This window comes from Solanum lycopersicum, chromosome 10 (genome assembly GCF_036512215.1).
Source record: "Solanum lycopersicum chromosome 10, SLM_r2.1".
NCBI lineage: Eukaryota > Viridiplantae > Streptophyta > Magnoliopsida > Solanales > Solanaceae > Solanum > Solanum lycopersicum.
In genome coordinates, this window is record NC_090809.1 from 58,480,092 (window position 1) to 58,499,972 (window position 19,881).

General features: G+C 34.9%; 2 protein-coding genes across 2 annotated transcripts; one reads left to right on the plus strand and one right to left on the minus strand.

Annotated features, from left to right (window-relative positions):
- Positions 1–9,450: 9,450 nt before the first annotated feature.
- Positions 9,451–12,744, plus strand: LOC101244633 (probable disease resistance protein At4g27220). Its single transcript, XM_004249666.5, has one exon. The coding sequence runs from the start codon at positions 9,607–9,609 to the stop codon at positions 12,622–12,624; it is 3,018 nt and encodes a 1,005-aa protein (XP_004249714.2). The 5' UTR covers positions 9,451–9,606; the 3' UTR covers positions 12,625–12,744.
- Positions 12,745–13,142: 398 nt separating this feature from the next.
- LOC101246576 (ethylene-overproduction protein 1) lies at positions 13,143–18,234 on the minus strand. The gene is made up of 4 exons (XM_004249019.5): positions 15,567–18,234; positions 14,883–15,174; positions 14,490–14,799; positions 13,143–13,839 (listed from the first exon to the last, which is right to left on the minus strand). The coding sequence occupies exons 1-4, from the start codon at positions 17,588–17,590 to the stop codon at positions 13,616–13,618; spliced, it is 2,850 nt and encodes a 949-aa protein (XP_004249067.1). The 5' UTR covers positions 17,591–18,234; the 3' UTR covers positions 13,143–13,615.
- Positions 18,235–19,881: the final 1,647 nt, after the last annotated feature.

Sequence of the window (19,881 nt, forward strand, 5' to 3'; positions counted from 1 at the left end):
ATGTATACGTGCTTTGTACGTGTATTATATCAATCAATAAAATTATACATATATTATTTCTATTTTATATCTTCAACCAATTATTATTCTTCAAATCATTTTCAAAACCTAAGTGATTATTAAATTAGAAGAAAACAATTTTGATTAAATGCACGTACTTTGCACGTGTATATCACGTTAATTAATAATAAAAATAATAAATTATTGTGTGTACATTATTGCAAAAAAACTACTTATATTAGGTTGCAATATCTATTAATTTGGAATATAATGTCATTTTTGTTGTTGCAATGTTATTAACCATAGTTTTATGTTTTCAAAGTAAACACCAAATGTGGTTATTTCTCGAGATGGGACCGGAGACTTAAAAGGACAATAGTTGAAGCAATAGTAGCACCACATCATAGTGTCATGCAATACAACATAAAAATTAAATAAGGCACGTATCAAGAATATATTCAAGTTGTTAAAAAAGAAGATCAATATAGTTTTAATCGGAGAAAAAATGAATACTACGATAATAATAGCAATATAAGCTTCTTTGACAAAAACCAAACGTATGAAACTACAATTATGGGTAAGTCTATTATATTGTGTATTGCATATTTCACTCTAATTTAATTTTTAGGGATACTTGAGGATGACTTCACAGCCCAAGACATCACTTTTAGGAATGATGCTGGACCAATAAAACATCAGGCAGTTGTATTAAGAGTATGAAGCAGATTTTGATTCATTCTACATGATACCGTTTGGACAGATATCAAGATACTTTATACATAAAAAAGATCGTCATTCTATAGAGATTATGAAATTTATGACACGATATATTTTATTTTCAATGAGACAACAATACTATTTCAAAATTGCTTGATTGAAGTATGCATTCCACTGCTCAAGCAGTATAATATAATTACTGTACAACACGGAGAGCTTGAGAATTCTACAAATAGTTCTTCAAAATTACACTATAAACGCTGCCAAGATCTGAGAAATGTCACTCATATTTTGGTAGACCATGACAAAAATTCTCCAGGACGATGGTAATAGAAAGTTACGATAAATCCTAAAGGATGAATTGAATGGATTGAATCAGTCAAATTTGTTGTTCAACGCCAATCATATTATCTTGACTACAAAAATAGAGGACAAAGTGTTGTTACAATGAGACATATAACATGGGCGTCTATCAATATGTCAAGTAGGAATCCAAATACTGCATCAAATTTTCATTTTCAGACACTTCATAAATTGTGATAAAGTGAATTCCCACAAGTATTCCACTATATAGACTTTTCCTAAACATCATTAAAGAATGTGTAAAAATGAGCTCTATATGCAAATGAGTTTCATTGTATAGTCTTTCTAAAATAATTTGATTTTTATATATCTTCTTTGTGAAACTTTGTAATTAGTATTACACACATTTATTGATATTAAAATTTATATGTGTTTAATTATTTTTATTTCTTTCTTTAAAATATCTATTATAATTTCTTTCTCACTTTAGAATTTTATTTTTGTCTATTAATTTTTCATATTTTCACTTCTAATTATTTTTAAAAGAATTATGTGTATTTTTTTTTAAAAAGTATAATTTTAATGTTGAATTTATATGTTATATTTGATTTTCTATACTTATTTTGATATCCTTTCGAAATTAAATTATTTTTAAAACAAAATATTTGGAATTAAATTTAAAATCAAATCAAAAGGATTTACAAAAAAAAATAAAAAGAGTAAACAAAATCAATAAAAATACAAAAGAGAAAAAAACAATGAATGAAAGTAAAAAATAAAAAGGTTTTAGATTAAGGCAAAAAAGTATGTGTATTAACTTAATTTAAACACAAGAAAATAAGAATATTTTTTTAAAAACAATTAAAAATAAAGATAAAATATCTACACGCATGTAAAAACACCACAAACTTGGGTGGTTGAAGGTCAAATAATGCTGGAAAGGCATTGTCATTATATGAAATGGACGTTGGCAAAGCAACAAGTCATGACATGGCTTGGACACTGACAAGCATTGGTTGTGGATGAAGTTAGCATGCGAAAAACACAGTCTGGTCAATTGCAGGAAAATCGAGTTGAGCTAAATTGAAGCATAGTCAAATGTGAATGAAACGCAGCAAGAAAACAATGAATAACACGAGTAAACAAAAAGATAACATGGTCAAGGCAAAGCAGCGGCAAGGCGTCTGTGGTGCGCAGGCATGGAAAATTGGTGGATGGATTCGGGTGGACTTTGATGAGACAATGACTATACAATGTTTAGGCATGGTATCAGAGCCAAAATTATGGAGGGAAAATGCAGCAAAGGGCCGAATCCAGTCAGCCAAGTCACATTCCAAGCACATGCAGTGATTACCTTTTTGTAACCGCTTGTGTCCAGATTCGTTGTATCTTTTGAATGCTTTTTGAAATCAAATTTTGAATGCTTCTTATCAGTTGGGGATGTCAACTGAATTATAATTTAGTGGGCTGATTATTTGACAAGTGTTAAACATGTGTCACAACACTATGCAATGCGAACACAAGACTACCACATGTTCTATAAATGGACAGTATTGTGTGATTGGACCTTTTTGGATAGGAAGAGAGGATAGACTTGTTAACCTAAAGGTAAAAGAGGAAAGAGTAAGTCTGGAATTTCACCAAGACACTTAGACAAACGCGAAGATTTTAAAAGGGTGTCAAAGACAGCAATCGACTTGTAATTGTGCTTAAGTCAAAGTCGAAGTCGAAGTTGGACAGAATGTCATTCCAACGAGTGATTGATTTGTATTTGTTTTGATTATTAATATAAAGGTTGGGTTTGACCCGTATGTTTATGTGTTCATTTCCTTATTGAACGTTTGAAAAATATTCAAAGGCAAAAATAGTAAAACGTCCTTAAAACGTTAGGCAGACTAGTGTCACGGACTTAGAGTATTTGTTAAGACTTTGTGCGGCACTCGACGACTCACTCACTAATTTTTCAAGATCTTGTAACTTCAAGGAAGCCTTTACTACTTGGAACGCTAAGAGAATGCTTGGAAAGACTTAGAAAAAACGAGAAAGAGAGTTTTTGAAGAAGGCTATGTATTATGCTTGGAGAATACTTTACAACTTCCTTGATCCTTTGCAAATGAAGGACACCTCTATTTATACTACTTTCTAGAGACTAAAGTGCAACTAATATTTACTTACAAGTCCCTGAAATATTTACACTTTGATCCCCTTTTTAGAGAATTCTACAATGCTTTGTGACCTTTCCTAGCCTTCTTGAGACTTCCAAAAGGTTCGAGAGTCCTCCGCACAACTCTAGAACGTTCTGTCCCCATCCGGACGCGAAATCAGGCTGAAATTGTGACGGGACGTCACACTAGTCTGCGAAAGGGCTGAGTTGAGTGAGACTTGACTGCCTCACATTGGGCTAACTTCTTGCACGAAATTTAGGTGAAGTGTGTTAATACAAAGTGTGCACAAAAAGTATGAGTTTTTTTTTGGGGGGGAGGGGGGGGGAGGGGAGAGGATCCTAGTTAAGCTTATCCAAATAATATTTGTCAAGAATATTTGAAAATCTATGATCAAACGCTAGTTAAAACTTTCTTCTCCAACTCACTCAATCAATAGGTTGAGACAATCAACTGAAAATCGACCAAAAAGACCTGTCAAGCTTTAAATGTCAAAGAATACTGTTAATACATTTCATTGATTATGAACTACATTCTGGAGAGAATTTGATTAAGAAGAAAAGAGAAAGTTTTCATATATGATCTGTTAGTTCACTACTGTAGCTACAACTTATTTATACAGCAATTTTGTAACAAACTTTGTAACTAACTCTGTAACTAACTCATCTAACAACTTACATGTGACTATTTAACAGATTTAACAAACACCAATTACTCTATATTATTTAATACTCCCCCTCAAGCTAGGATGAAAGACATCAAGTACTCCTAGCTTGGAAAGAATAAACTGATGTTGTACAGTCCCTAGACCTTTTGTAAGTAAGTCTGCCAGCTGAGATTTAGTTCCCACATATTCAGGCTTGATCAAGCCATCTTTGATCTTCTCCCTTATAAAATGACAATCAATCTCAATATGTTTGGTTCTCTCATGAAAGATTGGATTGGTAGCAATCTGTATAGCGGCCTTGCTATCACAACATATTCTAACTGGAGTAGTAATGTCTACCCTTAGATCCTTTAATAATCCAGTCAACCAAATAATCTCTGCTACTGTACCTGCCATGCTTCTGTATTCAGCCTCTGCTGAGCTTCTACTGATGGTATGCTGCTTCTTTGACTTCCATGAGATCAAGGAACTTCCAAGTTGAATTACATATCCTGTCATTGATCTCCTGGTATTAGGACAAGCTGCCCAATCTGAGTCACAGTATGCTGTCAAGCTTGTGATGAAATCTCTTGCAGTAACACTCCTTGCCCAGGTGCTTGTTTGAGGTATCTGAGCACTCTCAATGCTGCATCCCAATGTGACCTTTTTGGATGTTGCATGAACTGACTGAGAACTTGAACTGCAAAACATATGTCAGGCCTGGTGATTGTCACATAGATTAGTTTCCCAACTAATTGTTGATAACTGTGAATGTCACTTAGCATAGGATCTTCAACACCTCCAACTGCTGAGTCATACTCGAATGTAGTAAGCTTTACATTCATCTCCATGGGAGTGGAAGCTGGCTTAGATCCTCCCAATCCTACTGTCGAAAGTAATTCCAAAATGTACTTCCTTTGGTTAAGTAAAATTCCTTTTTCTGACCTCAACACTTCAATTCCTAAAAAGTATATGAGTTGACCCAAGTCTTTCACTTTGAATTTGCTATGTAATGTCTTCTGAGCATCTTCTATCAGTTGTTGGCTGTTTCCTGTGATCATCAAGTCATCAACATAAACCAGGATTACAACTATGTCATTTCCACAATATTTGGTGAATAAGGAATAGTCATGTGAGCTTTGAGTATATCCTGATTCCAACAAGGCAGTAGATAATTTGATATTCCATTGTCTAGAAGCCTGTTTCAGTCCATATAATGATTTCAACAGCTTACAAACTCTTGTCTCCCCCTGTCTGTGGAAATCTTGAGGCAGTGACATGTAAACCTCTTCATGTAAATCACCTTGAAGAAATGCATTATTGACATCCATGTGAATTAAAGGCCATTCTTTAGATGCTGCAACACTGATTAAAGTGCGTACGGTTATCATCTTTGCCACAGGTGAGAATGTTTCATGATAATCTAAACCTTCCTTTTGAGTGTATCCTTTAGCAACCAACCTTGCTTTATATTTATCAATAGTACCATCAGCCTTATGCTTAATTTTGAACACCCATTTAGAGCCAATAGCTTGTTTACCTGGTGGTAAGTCAACCACTTCCCAAGTCTTATTACTTTCCAAGGCACAAAGTTCATCAGTCATAGCTGCAATCCATTTTGCATCTTGAGATGCTTCTGTGAAGGATTTTGGCTCAACTTGAGAAGAAAAGGAACTTAAATATGCCTTATAAGAAGTGGACAAATGTGAATACTGAAGAGAGTCAGAAATGGGATATGAGCAGCTGACAGATGGTGGCTTAGCTTTAGAAGATGTGACATAATCATTTAACCATCCAGGTGGTTTAGTAGATCGGGAAGGTCTAGACTGAGTCTTGTCAATAATTTGGAGAGGTTCTTCTGAAGGCTGTATAGATGGTGATTCACCAGTTAGGATATTAGGAGTGTTCTCTATAACAGGATCAGGGATAGGAACAGTAGTGCATTCAGTTGGAGGAGCAGAGGAAATAACAAGAGGAAGGGAAAAAGAATCTGAATTATGTAATTCAAACATGTCAAGACCAGTAGAAATAGAGTCATTTTGGTAATTTTGATAAGGGAAGATAGATTCTCTGAAAGTCACATCTCTACTAACAAAAAATACCTTATTAACCAAATCAAACAACCTGTAACCCTTTTGAGTTTCAGAATAACCAAGAAAAATCGATTTTCTAGCTCTAGGAGCAAACTTATCCCCTCTTGGCAATTGAGTTGCATAACATAAACACCCAAAAACTCTTAAATGATGAAGACTAGGGATTTTCTTGAACAACATCTGATAAGGTGACCTACCACCAAGTACTTCAGTAGGGAGCTTATTGATCAAATACACAGCTGTCCTAACACATTCACCCCAAAAATGAATTGGAATAGAACTTTGAAATCTCAAAGCTCTTGCCATTTCCAAGATATGTCTGTGTTTTCTCTCTACCTTTCCATTTTGTTGAGGGCTGTATGCACAACTACTCTGATGTATAATACCTTGAGAAGCAAGTAAATCATCAACTGAAGAATTGAAAAACTTAGTACCATTATCAGATCTTAAGGTTTTCACAGACAAGCCAAATTGATTCTTTATTAATGCAATGAAATCCTTGAGCACTACAATAACCTCACTTTTAGAGTGAATGAGACATATCCAAGTATATCTACTATAGTCATCAACAAAAGTGACAAAATATTGCTTCTTATCAAAGGTAGGTTTCTTGTATGGCCCCCAAACATCCAAATGAATCATTTCAAATGCCTTCAAAGTTTTGCTTTCACTAACAGGAAACTGTAATCTACACTGTTTTGCTAAGGGACAGATGTCACATTTATGTTGCACACTCTTGTCTGAGAAATGCTTCAATGATTGAATATGCTGTAAAATACCAGTTGAGGCATGTCCTAATCTCAAATGCCATAATGTTGCATCCTCACTCATATTTGCAGTAGCCATAGCTTGTACTGATGGCTGTATTTGATTCTTTAAAATGTACAATCCTTCCTTCTCCTTACCAATCCCCAATACCTTGCCATCGTAGAGTCCCTGAAAGACACAGAAATCAGGGAAAAAACACACTGAACAAGATAATTCCCTGGTTAATTTTGATACTGACAGCAGACTAAATTTGAAGTCTGGCACATGCAAGACATTTCTAAGTTCACGATCCTCTAGAACCTGTGCATTGCCAATTCCTTTAATATCACATCTACTTCCTGTTGGAACTTGTACTCCATCACTACTATTTCCTTGTACTCTTCTGATGGTATTCAATGTCTCTTCATTAGGTGTGATGTGGTGTGTAGCTCCACTATCTATTATCCATTCATGAACTCTACTTGTTTTTGAGTTTGGAGAAGCCATACCTGACATGTTAGCAACACAATCTGATGTTCCTGCTCTCTGCATCCTGTCTACCAGATCCTGGTATTGAGGTGGTGTCATGTGACCTTCAGCTTGCTTTCCTTTATCATGGAAATCATCAGAGTTCTTTGTGAAATGTGCATTTGGTCTGAAGTCAGGCCTAAAACCTTCAGCTGCTTTGTATTCATTTTTATAACCATCAGTTCCTTTCTTTTTGCTTTGAAATCCTGGTGGATATCCTACCAATCTGTAGCAATCACTCTTATAATGACCTTTGAATCCACAGTGATCACATATTGTTCCAAGAGGCACAAATTTCTTTGGCCTGGGATTGTATGTCTGAGATTTTCCTGCTAAGAGTGTTAAAGGATCTCTTGTTTTCTCTGAAACTCCCAATGCTCTTTGATTTTCTTCTTGTGCTGCTACTGCATATGCTTCATTCACAGTTACTGTTGGTTTTTTAGACAAGATGTTACTTCTAATACTGCTGAAGCTCTCATTCAATCCCATTAAGAATTGTAGAAGTCTTTGTGATCTTAAATGTCTCACATAAATTATTGAATCCTCACAATTGCAGCCTGGCAATGGAATCAGCCCACAAATCCTTGAGTTTTGAATAATATGAATTTACAGAGTCAGTGCCCTGTTTAAGAGTTGCAATTTCAGACCACAAATGATAGATTCGTGTTAGATCTGATCTATCAAATCTTTCCTCAAAATCTTCCCAAACCTTTTTTCGCATTTGAGGCATATATGATCCCTGGCATTAGTTCACTTGTGACAGTACTTGCAATCCATGATAATACGATTGCATTACACTTTTCCCATTGCTCCTCCAGTGCTCCTTTGAAAGCTGTCTTTCTACATGATCCATCAATGAATCCAAGTTTTCCTTTTCCTCTAAGAGCTAATTTCATCGATCGACTCCATAAGGCATAATTTTCTGGTCCAGTTAACTTGATTGGAACCAAAATCACTCCAGGTGCATCAGATGCTTGAAGATAAAGTGGATGATTGTGATTCAGAGACGTGACTTCATTTTCTGCCATTGTTGTTGCTTCATCTGTCGGCATTGATGCTTCCTTTATGAATTCTTCTTCACTGCTTCTCCTTTATGCAGATTGATCCCTTACGATCTGGGCTCTGATACCATGTTAATACATTTCATTGATTATGAACTGCATTCTGGAGAGAATTAGATTAAGAAGAAAAGAGAAAGTTTTCATATATGATCTGTTAGTTCACTGTTGTAGCTACAACTTATTTATACAACAATTTTGTAACAAACTTTGTAACTAACTCTGTAACTAACTCATCTAACAACTTACATGTGACTATTTAACAGATTTAACAAACACCAATTACTCTATATTATTTAATAAATACATCACTTATCATTAACTTAATCTAACGAGTAATCGATACAATACAATTGTGTAAAAGGAAATGTAAGTTATGTTATCTATAATCAATTATGTTTCGTGAATGGAAAAAAAAAGGACCCGCCAATTAGTACTTTCACTTTTCTTTTCATCCTAAAAGTAACTCTTTTTACAGGTAAATTTATTACATAGATTTTTTATAAAAAAGAAGTATCATAAATTTAAAGAAGTAGAAAAAATAAAAATTAATGATGTAAGAGTAGAATGAACATTTTAAAATTATTCAGCTCGACAGTCGTCCTCTCAACCAGAAATTTGTACATTCATAAAGAAACATTTGAAAATAAGATTTAGCCCTTCAATAACCTTCTTCAACTTTAGTTAGAACATGATTTAAAATTTTACGATGTATCGAGGCAAATACATATAACTAATTAATATGATATATTTTAAGTGGTATGCTTGGAAGGAACTGACATTTGAAATATTTTTCTTATTACATGGTCATGATATTATTATTTAGGCTTCAGGTAATAGAAGGTACATTATATTACTTCAATAATAACTTGATACCCGTATACTTGTTCACAATTTTAATGTCACACTCCACCATTAATTTTTTTCTAATTAAAGCAGTATGTTTTGGAAGAAACTTGTTTAAATTATTCACTAATGACAATGTTGATCTTAGTATTCTATCTTAAAATTGGTACCTCATGGTATTCTTTATGTGATATGTCAACTTCTTTTTGTAACAAATTAATATCATCAACATAAAATAATCAATGTAGATTGAGTTGACCTATAGTTCAATTAATTTAGTATTGGCACAATAATTGAGGAGATTTTTTTTCAATGTTTTAGACTTTTAATGTACATTCGGAGTCAGGATTGTTATGTTATGAGTTTTAAACCATACCTCTTTTTTGCTTATTTGAGCTCTAGTAGATGAAAATTTTGATATAAATACAAGGTTTGAGTCAAAGCTACTGAATTCTGTCGACTTGTAACTACTATATACGGGCTCCGCCCCATGTTTTGTTAGTAGTATGGTGATTGAGGCATTATCAATCCTCAAAGAAAATGTATGGGATCCATACATGGGACTTGAGGAAAAACTAGAAACAGTAAAAAGAAAGATGGAAGTGTTGATTAGTCGAAGGAAGGATATCGCGGATGAGGTAAAGGATGCAGAGCTCCATTCGAGTAAAAGACGGAAGACAGAGGTTAAAAATTGGCTGAGTAGTGTACAAAAGCTAGAAAATGAGTTCCAATGCTTTGAGCAAGAATTAGAACAGAGTTCTAGCTTTTCGCGCATAGGATTGTCAAATCAAGCTGATAAAATACATGATGAAGTGGAATATCTCCTAGATCAAGGTAAATTTTCTGAAGGAATTTTGCTTCATTTGAATGAAGAGAAGATGCAACAGTTGGTGATGAAAAACTTGAAAGGTGAAGCATTTGTGGAGAGTCTAAGAAAGGTGTTAACGTCGTTGAATGAAGTTTCAAGTATTGGCATTTATGGTATGGGAGGCGTGGGGAAAACGACTCTTGCAATGCATATACATGATCATCTCCTCAAAGAATCAAGATTTTGGGGTAATGTCTACTGGATTACTGTATCACAAGATTTTAGCATTTCTAGAATTCAAAACAATATTGCTAATACCATCGGTCTAGACCTTTCGAGTGAGGATGATGACAAGAAGAGGACAGCGAAGTTGTTCCATAGTTTGAAGAGGAAGAAAAGCTTTGTGTTCATATTAGATGATGTATGGAATATATTTGATGTAACAAAAATGGGAATTCCACTGGAAATTGGTGGAGGTAAGATGATCATAACTAGTCGATCGTCTGAGGTGTGTGATAAGATTGGCTGTCAGAAGAAAGTAAAAGTGGAAACTCTTTCAATGACTGAATCATGGGAATTATTCATCAAGACACTTGGTTGTCAATGGGGAGATCTTTCGATGGAGATAGAAGAAATCGCGAAGAAAATGACTAAGAAATGTGATGGATTGCCACTGGGGATAATAACTATGGCTGCAAGTATGAGAGGAGTTAACGATGTTTTTGAATGGAGGGATGCGTTTGAAGAATTCACAAACTCTTGTATGGAAATGGAGGATATGAACAATGATGTGTTTCCGATTCTCCAGTGTAGTTATAAAAGACTGAGAGATCCAAAGCTACAAAAGTGTTTTCTTTATTGTTGCTTATACCCTGAAGACTACAAAATTCGGAGAGATGAATTGGTTCGCCTTCTCATAGTGGAAGAGTTACTTGTCAAAAGGAACAGCAGGAAAGCAGAACTTGACCAAGGCTATGCAGTATTGAACAAATTGGAAAGGGCGTGCTTACTAGAAAGTGTCGTGAATGGAAATGGATCTCGATGTGTGAGGATGCATGATTTAGTGAGAGAGATGGCGTTGCGAATTGCAAGAGATGAAATTAATTTGATGGTGAGAGCAGGAGCACAATTGCGCGAAATACCAGGGGAGCAAGAATGGACAGAGGACTTAGACAAGGTTTCTTTGATGAATAATGATATGACCAAAATTTCACAGCCATTATCCTCTATATGTCCGAAACTTACAACTTTGTTATTGCAAGGAAATTCCAGTCTGAGTCAAGTTATCGATCCCTTTTTCGTGCAGATGCCTGGTTTACGTGTTTTGGATTTAAGCTACACCGCGATACATCAGCTGCCCAGTTCTGTGTCAAATCTAGTAAGTCTCTCTGCATTGTTGTTACGACGTTGCTATGGACTTAGATTTGTTCCATCATTGAAAAATCTCAAGAACCTCATTGAGTTAGACCTTTTCCACACAATTATCCAGGAAGTGCCCCAAGGTTTAGAAAGCTTAGTTAAATTAAGATGCTTGGACATGACAAGAGATGAAAGAGTTCCAAAGACACTATCTAAGAAACCAGCTGTAGATATTTTAGCTAAGCTCTCTAATCTTCAATTCCTCTCGATTCCTTTTGTCGTACGAGTAGAAGACTTAGTAGGGATGAGACAACTAGAGGTATTTCATGGAAAGTTTGTTGATGTTTGTAGTTTTAATGGATTTGTCAAACATCAACAGCAATGGGGGAAGCCGAGTTCCTTTGTAATTGCTTTAGATACAAAAAGTTCTTCCGAGCCAATTTTGGAGAGTGGTCATCTTTCTTATGATTTGACCTTTTACGCTGAACGGGTGATTCTAAGGCATCTTCTTGTCACTGGAGACAGCATAGAGATGCTACGCTATGACCAGATAGTAGATGAAGCGCGAAATGTGACTCTTCTACCAGTAAACATTCAGGAGTTGCTTATTTCAGAATGTGATTTTCGTACGTTGGGTAATAGCTTGTTAGATGCTATTCCATCTCTGATTCAGACCAAAGACTTGAGGCTAATTAAAATTGGAAGATGCAATGGGATAGAGTTCCTAATTAGGACATCAAATTGTAGGTCAACGAGACATCAGGGACTCATGTCTACTTGTAATACACTCGAAACTCTTGAGAGATTGGTTCTGCATTGCTTAAAAGAGTTCAGTAGTCTTTGTAAGTTGGAATTAGGAGAACCTTTGCCTCCTGTTGGAACCTTTTCCCATCTCCGGTGCCTTGAAGTTTCGTTCTGTGATAAAATGAAGAAGTTAATCCCGAAGTGGCTGCTGCAATACCTCCAAAATCTCACAGAAATTGCTGTAAGGATCTGCGATGAAATGGAAGAGATAATAGCAGATGATGAAGAAGAACAAGTTAAACAATGCGCGAGCTCTGCCTCATCATCGCCTATTATTGTTCTACCGAAGTTGCAGATGCTTTATTTACATGCATTGCCAGAACTCAAGAGCATATACAAGGGAAGAATGACTTGTGGTTCTATTCAACGTGTAACAGTTTCGTTATGTGGGAAGCTAAAGAGACTTCCATTTACTCTTCCTCTTCAAAATGGGCAGCCATCAGCTCCACCAGAGCTTGAATATATTAGAATGAGTGAAAAATCATGGAAAACTTTGGATTGGGACCATCCTCAATACAAGAATGTCCTCCATCCTTTTGTGAAAAAAACATAGATACAAACCTCAGTTTACGTATATATATTTCTACTCATTGTTTAGATTATTGTAGCATGGCTTCATGTATATGGATTATCTTTAAGCTATATAGTTCATTGTGAGATTTTATTTTAATAATCATCAATCTTGAGCATAATTTTTACTTGGATCTAAAATATTGTTGAGATTATATGAATGATTGCGAAAAGAGAAACCGATTTGAAGTGGTTAAATAGAGGAGAAATATGTTACAAAATATTTGGTGTAATCTAGCTTTTTGTTTGGTTAGTACTGCAATAAGGATGAGCATACTATACCATGTCGAGTGGTAAAGTTTGCATATATTTTATCCTCTCCAGACTCTATTTGTGGGATACACTAGGTATGTTGTTGTTCACCAAAGAATGTGATGCAGTGGATGGAGTTGCTCCCCCTTAACCAAAGGTCTCGTCTTCAAGCCCCGAGTGCGAAAAAATAGGGAGGGCTACCCAGCACGAATCTAGATTACTCGGACTCCAATGGGTAGGAACACCGGATGAGAAAAAAAAACGTAAGTTCATAGTATCATCACATTGGAAAAACTCTCGACTGAGCAGAGTACCAGACATTCATACTATGCTGCAGTTCAATGTACATACAGAAGGAACCGTATCTTTGCAGTGTTACAAACAGAATCAGCAGCATTCTGCACTATGAAGTTCAAAAATATTTCGAGTTAGAATGCATTTGTATTTACAACTTCCCACACTTTTTCATCTTTTCAGTATTTTCCTCCCATCACGATTTTGATTTCTAACTCTTCTTTTCTTTTATGATTTTTGTTGCTGCGGTCATTGGAAGTCTCATCTGAATTCCTTTAAGCATAAATGAAGTGGATCATCACATGAATTAGTATTGGCCCTGTGTGCACCTTAAAAGAATTTAGGCAGAAGTGAGTCAGTGACTGACTGTCCAAAAAATAACAATCCTGAAGAAGCCAATGATTTTATCTGCTCTTTCACATTGATCGTTATTCATTAGATCGTTGTCGTGCTTTTGAATAAAGCTCAAGTGTATCTGCATGGCTAGAGTCAAGACACAGTGCTGCTTCACAATCTCGAATGGTAGATGTAGGCTCATTCATCGAGTCATGAAAAGCTGCTCGAAGATGGAGCAGGTGCAAGTCGGGCTTGAAAGCTATGACTTTTGTTAGCTCTGAAATTGCCTCAGATTCCTTATGGTCATCCATTAGAACTGAAAATACAAATACAGGATATTACTTCTCTAGCCAATCAATCAACTAAGAGATATAAAGATTGCAAGTAGCAGAAATGATCTCTTGCATGATCTTACTTCTCAGATTTCATTTCTCAGATTCTGATGCAAAAATATTTATTTATGTTTGGCAACAAAGTAAAAGTGACCATATTTTAAGACATTACTCCGATTTTCAAGTAAAACAGCCAAAAGACTTAAGTCGCTTCTCCCATCAGCCAATTGAAGTTCCCTCAGTAGCAACATTTCTTCTCTGCTACCAAATATGTCCACTTTGTAACACGGAGACTAGGTTGTACAAGATGCATTCTTTTTGAATCAAACAACAATGATGGTGCGCCCAAAGCAATCATAGGAATACATGGAATTGAAGAAAGATTTGGCTGATCAAGCAGTTAACTTTTTGTCATTACACATGTTAAGGGACAGAAATCAAGTGGATTTCACTAATATCTTTCTCTTTTTTAATATGTATACCAACCTATAGCCCACACAAGAAAACTCAAATGTAAGCATGCACAAAAAGTTATACGTCATTACATAGGACAAAAGCAACTAGACAGGCCGCCTAGGACCACAATCAACAAGACTCCACCTCACTGCATATGGCATGAAAAGATGCAACTTACCAGCTGCTTTATATCTGTATGGATATGTCCTGAGGGGATCTAACTTTGTTGCCATTGTAAGATCACTTTTTGCCAATTCACGATCACAATATTCAGAACGCTTCTCATAAGCTGATGCATTGTAGCTTGCCTTTTCAATCAACTTTGTCATCTCATCATATGCGGCTTTCCTCTGATTTTTGAGGTGGTAAACACGTGCCAGGCCCTGGTGGGCTCGTGTATGCTTAATTGTCAAGGCATTCACGTAGCAATCAATTGCATTGTCTAGCTTATCGACATCTACATAGATACTTGCCAGATTACTCAGAGCCTGCATGAGTATGTAACCTTTTGAGTGAATATTCTGGTTCATTAAACATTATGTATTTGCATATTCCTGCAAGGAGTACTCACCTGGCCTTTCCTAAGACCATCTGAAGGGCATCTAAGAGCTTCCTCAAGCAGTTGTATCACATACAATGATGACTCAGAATCTGAATTTGTTTCTGATAAAACATATGCTTTTAGGAAAAAGGCTTCAAATGATCTCTGGATTGAGATGGACTGTTCAGCTTTAGAAATAGCTTCTTCACGATAACCTGTGTCATATAGTATCCATCCTTCATAGACTAGCCTTTCATATTCGGTGGTAGCTTGGTTCCGGGCTTCTCTCAGACTACGCATTGCAGCTCTGTGGCTGTTCAACCTGTAATAAAACTGCAAATCAGTCTTACAGAATTTATGGAGTACAATAGAACATTACTTAAAGCTCCAGCCAGGTATTCAACTTGAGCTACTCATGCATGAGAAGACAACTGCCTGATGCAAAGTTGTTACGATGAACTGAGAGTTATGATTTAGAAAATTGTTTTAACATAGAGAAGTAAGATCATACTTTAATCGATCATTTAGAGATTGTTCAAATACCAATACAAAAAAATAACTGCACACATTTTATGGTTAATCAATTGATGTAAACGTTAAGAGCTTCAAGTTTCTTAAAGTGACTCAATGTAGACAGCCAGCAATGTAACATGCAGCTGATCAGGAATGATTGCCAATGGCAAATAAAAAACTAAATATATACTTTAATCATACCGTAAAAGGAGGAGAGATTGCCTGAACAGTAAGAGACTCTTCCCAGGGTCATTGGCCAACATGTGGTGAACAACACCTAAGGAACCAATATCATCTACAGAGGACCACCTGTCATATAGTTGCATCCAGCAATCAGCCTGATTACGCTGCTGAACAGTATGGCATAGCAGCTCCACCAATTTATCACCTTGCAATTTCCCATGGAACATCACGTACTGAGGATCCAAAGTCAACAACGCTCTGACATCCCTTAAAGCCCCTTCGTAGTCTTCCAAGGCAATTAAGAACCAAGCACGAAGCTCAAGGCAGTCAGGAGAGACCTTGAAACCAATTATTTTGTCGATCTCAGAAATAGCTGCCTCAGTTCTATTCTCCTCAACCATTGACATAGCTCTGTATTTATATGGATAAGAAAGGGTTGGATCCAATTCAGTAGCAGTACTCAAGTCCATCGTCTTTTCCTTGCCATGACAATACAGGGATCGCTCCTGATACATCCACCCGCAAGGTGTACAGTCAGATATGAGGGAGTTCATCAACTTATATGCCTTATACATATGGCCGCGCTTGTACTTGGCTCTGGCAATGCCAGCTAAGGAATAAACATGACCAGCTTCAACAGCTGCCTCAAACCATTTCTGAGCATCTTTATACTCTTTTCTTTCAAGCATCACACAACCTAGCTGGTGGAACGCAAGCTGTTTCTGCCAGCCTAGGCTTGAAAATTCTCCCAGTCTTTCCAAGAGCATTACAGTTGTGTTTGATTTCATGTCCTCCTCCATAGCTGTCTGGGTCAGAAAATAATATAGCAAGAACGAAGCATGCCCTGCAGAAGCTAATCTATCCTTACCCTCTGAACTGCAGAAGAGCCTTGACACGTTAGGGTTGTGCATTGAATTTGGAAGTTCCCTCAATAGCACCTGCAAGCAAGCTGCCACGAGAACATATGCGGTCTCCTCCAGCCCATATTCAATAAGTAACATAGCACTATCCATATCAAAAACCAATGATGCTAAATAAGCATCACAAGCAGACTTCATTTCAATGCAACAAAACTTGTTGGCCAATGATAGGAGCTCTAAGACAGTTTCTGGATCAAAAGACTCCACACTTTTCGTTCTGCTGAACATCTCAGCAGCTTTCATCCCCTTTGCAGAAATCCCATTCTGTGAAAAATTTATCTTCTCCCTTCGAGACTCCATAAAACCATCATACAACATCACTTCAAATGGCCTCGAAAGTGAAGCCATATTAAATCTCCTACACCTGACCTCTTCTTCCCCAATGCAAAATGACATATCATAATCTTCCTCCTCATAACCATGACTAATTGATGTCGAACATTCGTCATCTCCAACAAAAACTTCAGTATCCTCATCTTGTACAGGTCTCTGGTGACACGAACAAGGATCAGTAGCTAATTCAGGATTATACCCTGACACCAAAGAACTCCTCGGACATTCAATACTTCGCCCACAACAATCCATAGCCGATACACCAATAAGCTCATCCTCTCTTCTATCAAACCTCAACCACGCGGAAAGCACAACCTTAGAATGCACATCAACAGCATGTTCTCTACCCGACTTTAAGCACTTCCTAAATAACTTAGGATCTGATAACCCCTTAAATATTGCACATTGTTCAAGATACATCCCTGATATCTCAAACATAGAACAACCCTTCATCCTACGATAAACATCAGCTAACGTCTCCACGAAATTAACAGATTTCAAGTAAGATTCAATCTGGGGTTCAATAAAATCAGTTTGGGGTATGCCATAACTAGCTAAAGCTTCCACTAAAACAGCATTATCTTTGGGTTGCATAGCTTGGTAATTCCTATTAGACTTTGACCTAACAGAATTCACCCTCTCATGGAGATGTTGTAGAAATTTCTCACCAACCCCACCATAACCATTAGTTGTGGTTTTTCCAGATTGATTAAAAGCATAAATCTGTGTTCCTTTACATCCTTCAATCATATTCAAACTACGCATCGTTGCAAAAATGTTATGTTGCATATTCCTCAAATTAACAAAACATACGGTATCAATCAATCAATCACCCAGAAAAAGAAGCAAAAAAATTCAATAGGTAACTCAAAAAAAAAACTAAATTTAGACAAAAAAAAAAAAAAGGAAAATTACCCGCAAACACCACTGTTGAAAAAAGGGGGGGAAATGGAGAAAACAATGGCGTTGCAGGTTGTTTGGGGGCTTTTTAACAATTCTGGGTGTTTATTAATATTATTTTTTTCTCACTCCGATTCTTTTAGATTTTCTTTTTGGGGAAGAAGAAAAGAAAAGGAAAAAAGGGAACATTGATGGGTTGAGTTTTCTCTTAGTTTAGGGGAAGAACAAATGTAGATTGATTATGAAGGAAGAACGGTGGCCATTCAAAGTGTAAACCACTCCTTATAGATATACAAATTACACTTACGTGTATACTCTGTTTTCCCAACAGAAATTCAATGGCTGTATATTCAAATCCGTTAATGGTGGAGAGCCTATCAAAAAAACGAAGAAGAACAATACCATTTTTTCGACCCGAATCTATTTGGACTATCCGTGATTTTTAGGGAAAAAATTGATACCTCCATTAATGGAGTCTATTAATGGAGTCTCTTAGATGCAACTAATTTCATCGTCTTAGCTCAAATAATTTTGAGATTTTAAATATCTAAATAATTTGATTAATGTTTTATTCTCTATCTATAATTACTATTATTAAATTAAATTATATTATATTAAATTAATTAGAAAAATAACCCTCCCACTCCCCACGTCTAATATTATGACTATTTCATCAAATCTTCTTATACAAATTCTTCAACTTTTCATCTTTCTCTTTTCATTATTAATTATTCTCATTTATAAGTTATTATAACATTAAACATCTCTTATTCTCTTATTCCCTCCGTCTGGTACTATTTGTCATAATTTCTATTTTTAAAATTAAATTATAAAAACTTTAACTAACATTTTAAGATATATTTTTTCATCAAATTAATATGCGAAAAATTGCAATTTATTGTACTTTTCATATAGTTTTAGAATATCTAATTTTTTTTACTTAAAATATCGACTTAATGTGATATAATTTAATTTTAAAAATTAATCAAATTAAATTTTGAAAAACGTAACATGACAAACAATACCGGACGGAGAAAGTATAACATTAAACATCTTTTCTATCTCAAAATCAATTGTAGATGTAAAGTTATTGTCTTCTTTCATAATTTCTATAAATTTCTAACTCATTAAGGAATATCTTTTGTTCACCAGTTGCTTTCTTTTGATGAGATTATTTTGGTAACTTTTAGGTATCAATTTATTTTATTTGTTTTTGTTTGAAAAATAATAATATCATATAAGATTTTAATAATGATATTTTGTATTCTACTTTTATCATTATCACTTTAATGACTATTTTTTCAAATGATTTGTTGTTTTATAAATTCTTGAATTTATTTGGAATCTTATATTTATATATTGTATTTTATCATGTTGCCGTATTACTTTATTCTTGTGTTTATTTCTATTCTAATGTTATTTTTTATTTAAATTTTAATTTTAATTTTTTCAATTGATGAGTTAAATTTCTTCTACTATTTTCATTACAAAAAATTGATGGCTATTGATGGAATAACTTTCTTAATTCCTATTGAGATTTTAATAGCTTTAGTTAATAATTATTCATACATGATTTTGCTCGATATCTTGTTTTACAATTTATGTTTACTTCTCTTTAATATTATTTTTTATTTAGATTTCAATTTTTTTAATTGATAAACTAATTTTTAAAAGTTGAGATACTTTAAAAGTGATGTATATGCTATTCAACTTTTCTATTGCAGCAAAATTTGGGAGAATATCAATTAAAAGATTTATTGTATTATATCTTTTTATTATTATTGATATTTTAGTAGCTTCTTTATATGTATAAAGAGAGAGAAGAAAAGAGAAGTAAGGTGAGATATATCTTTAGGTAAAATGATTCATGATTTTATATTCACCTATTTTCTCAATTCTTTGTCCTTTACTTAACTATTATTTCGGAAGAATGTCTTTTATATCTTTAACATTAAAAATTTTAAAATTTCATGTTACAAATCCTTTGTGATAAATAACACTTAAGTAAAGTTTATACACATAATGACTAGGACTTTTAAAATTTAGCTTTTTTATTATCTTTTATATTATTTTTATTCTATTTTAGGTACTTATATTCTTACTAATTAACCATAACAAGAAAAATCTAAGAGGCGGATTTCCAAAATAATTGAAGAAGAATTGAAAAATATTGTTAAGAA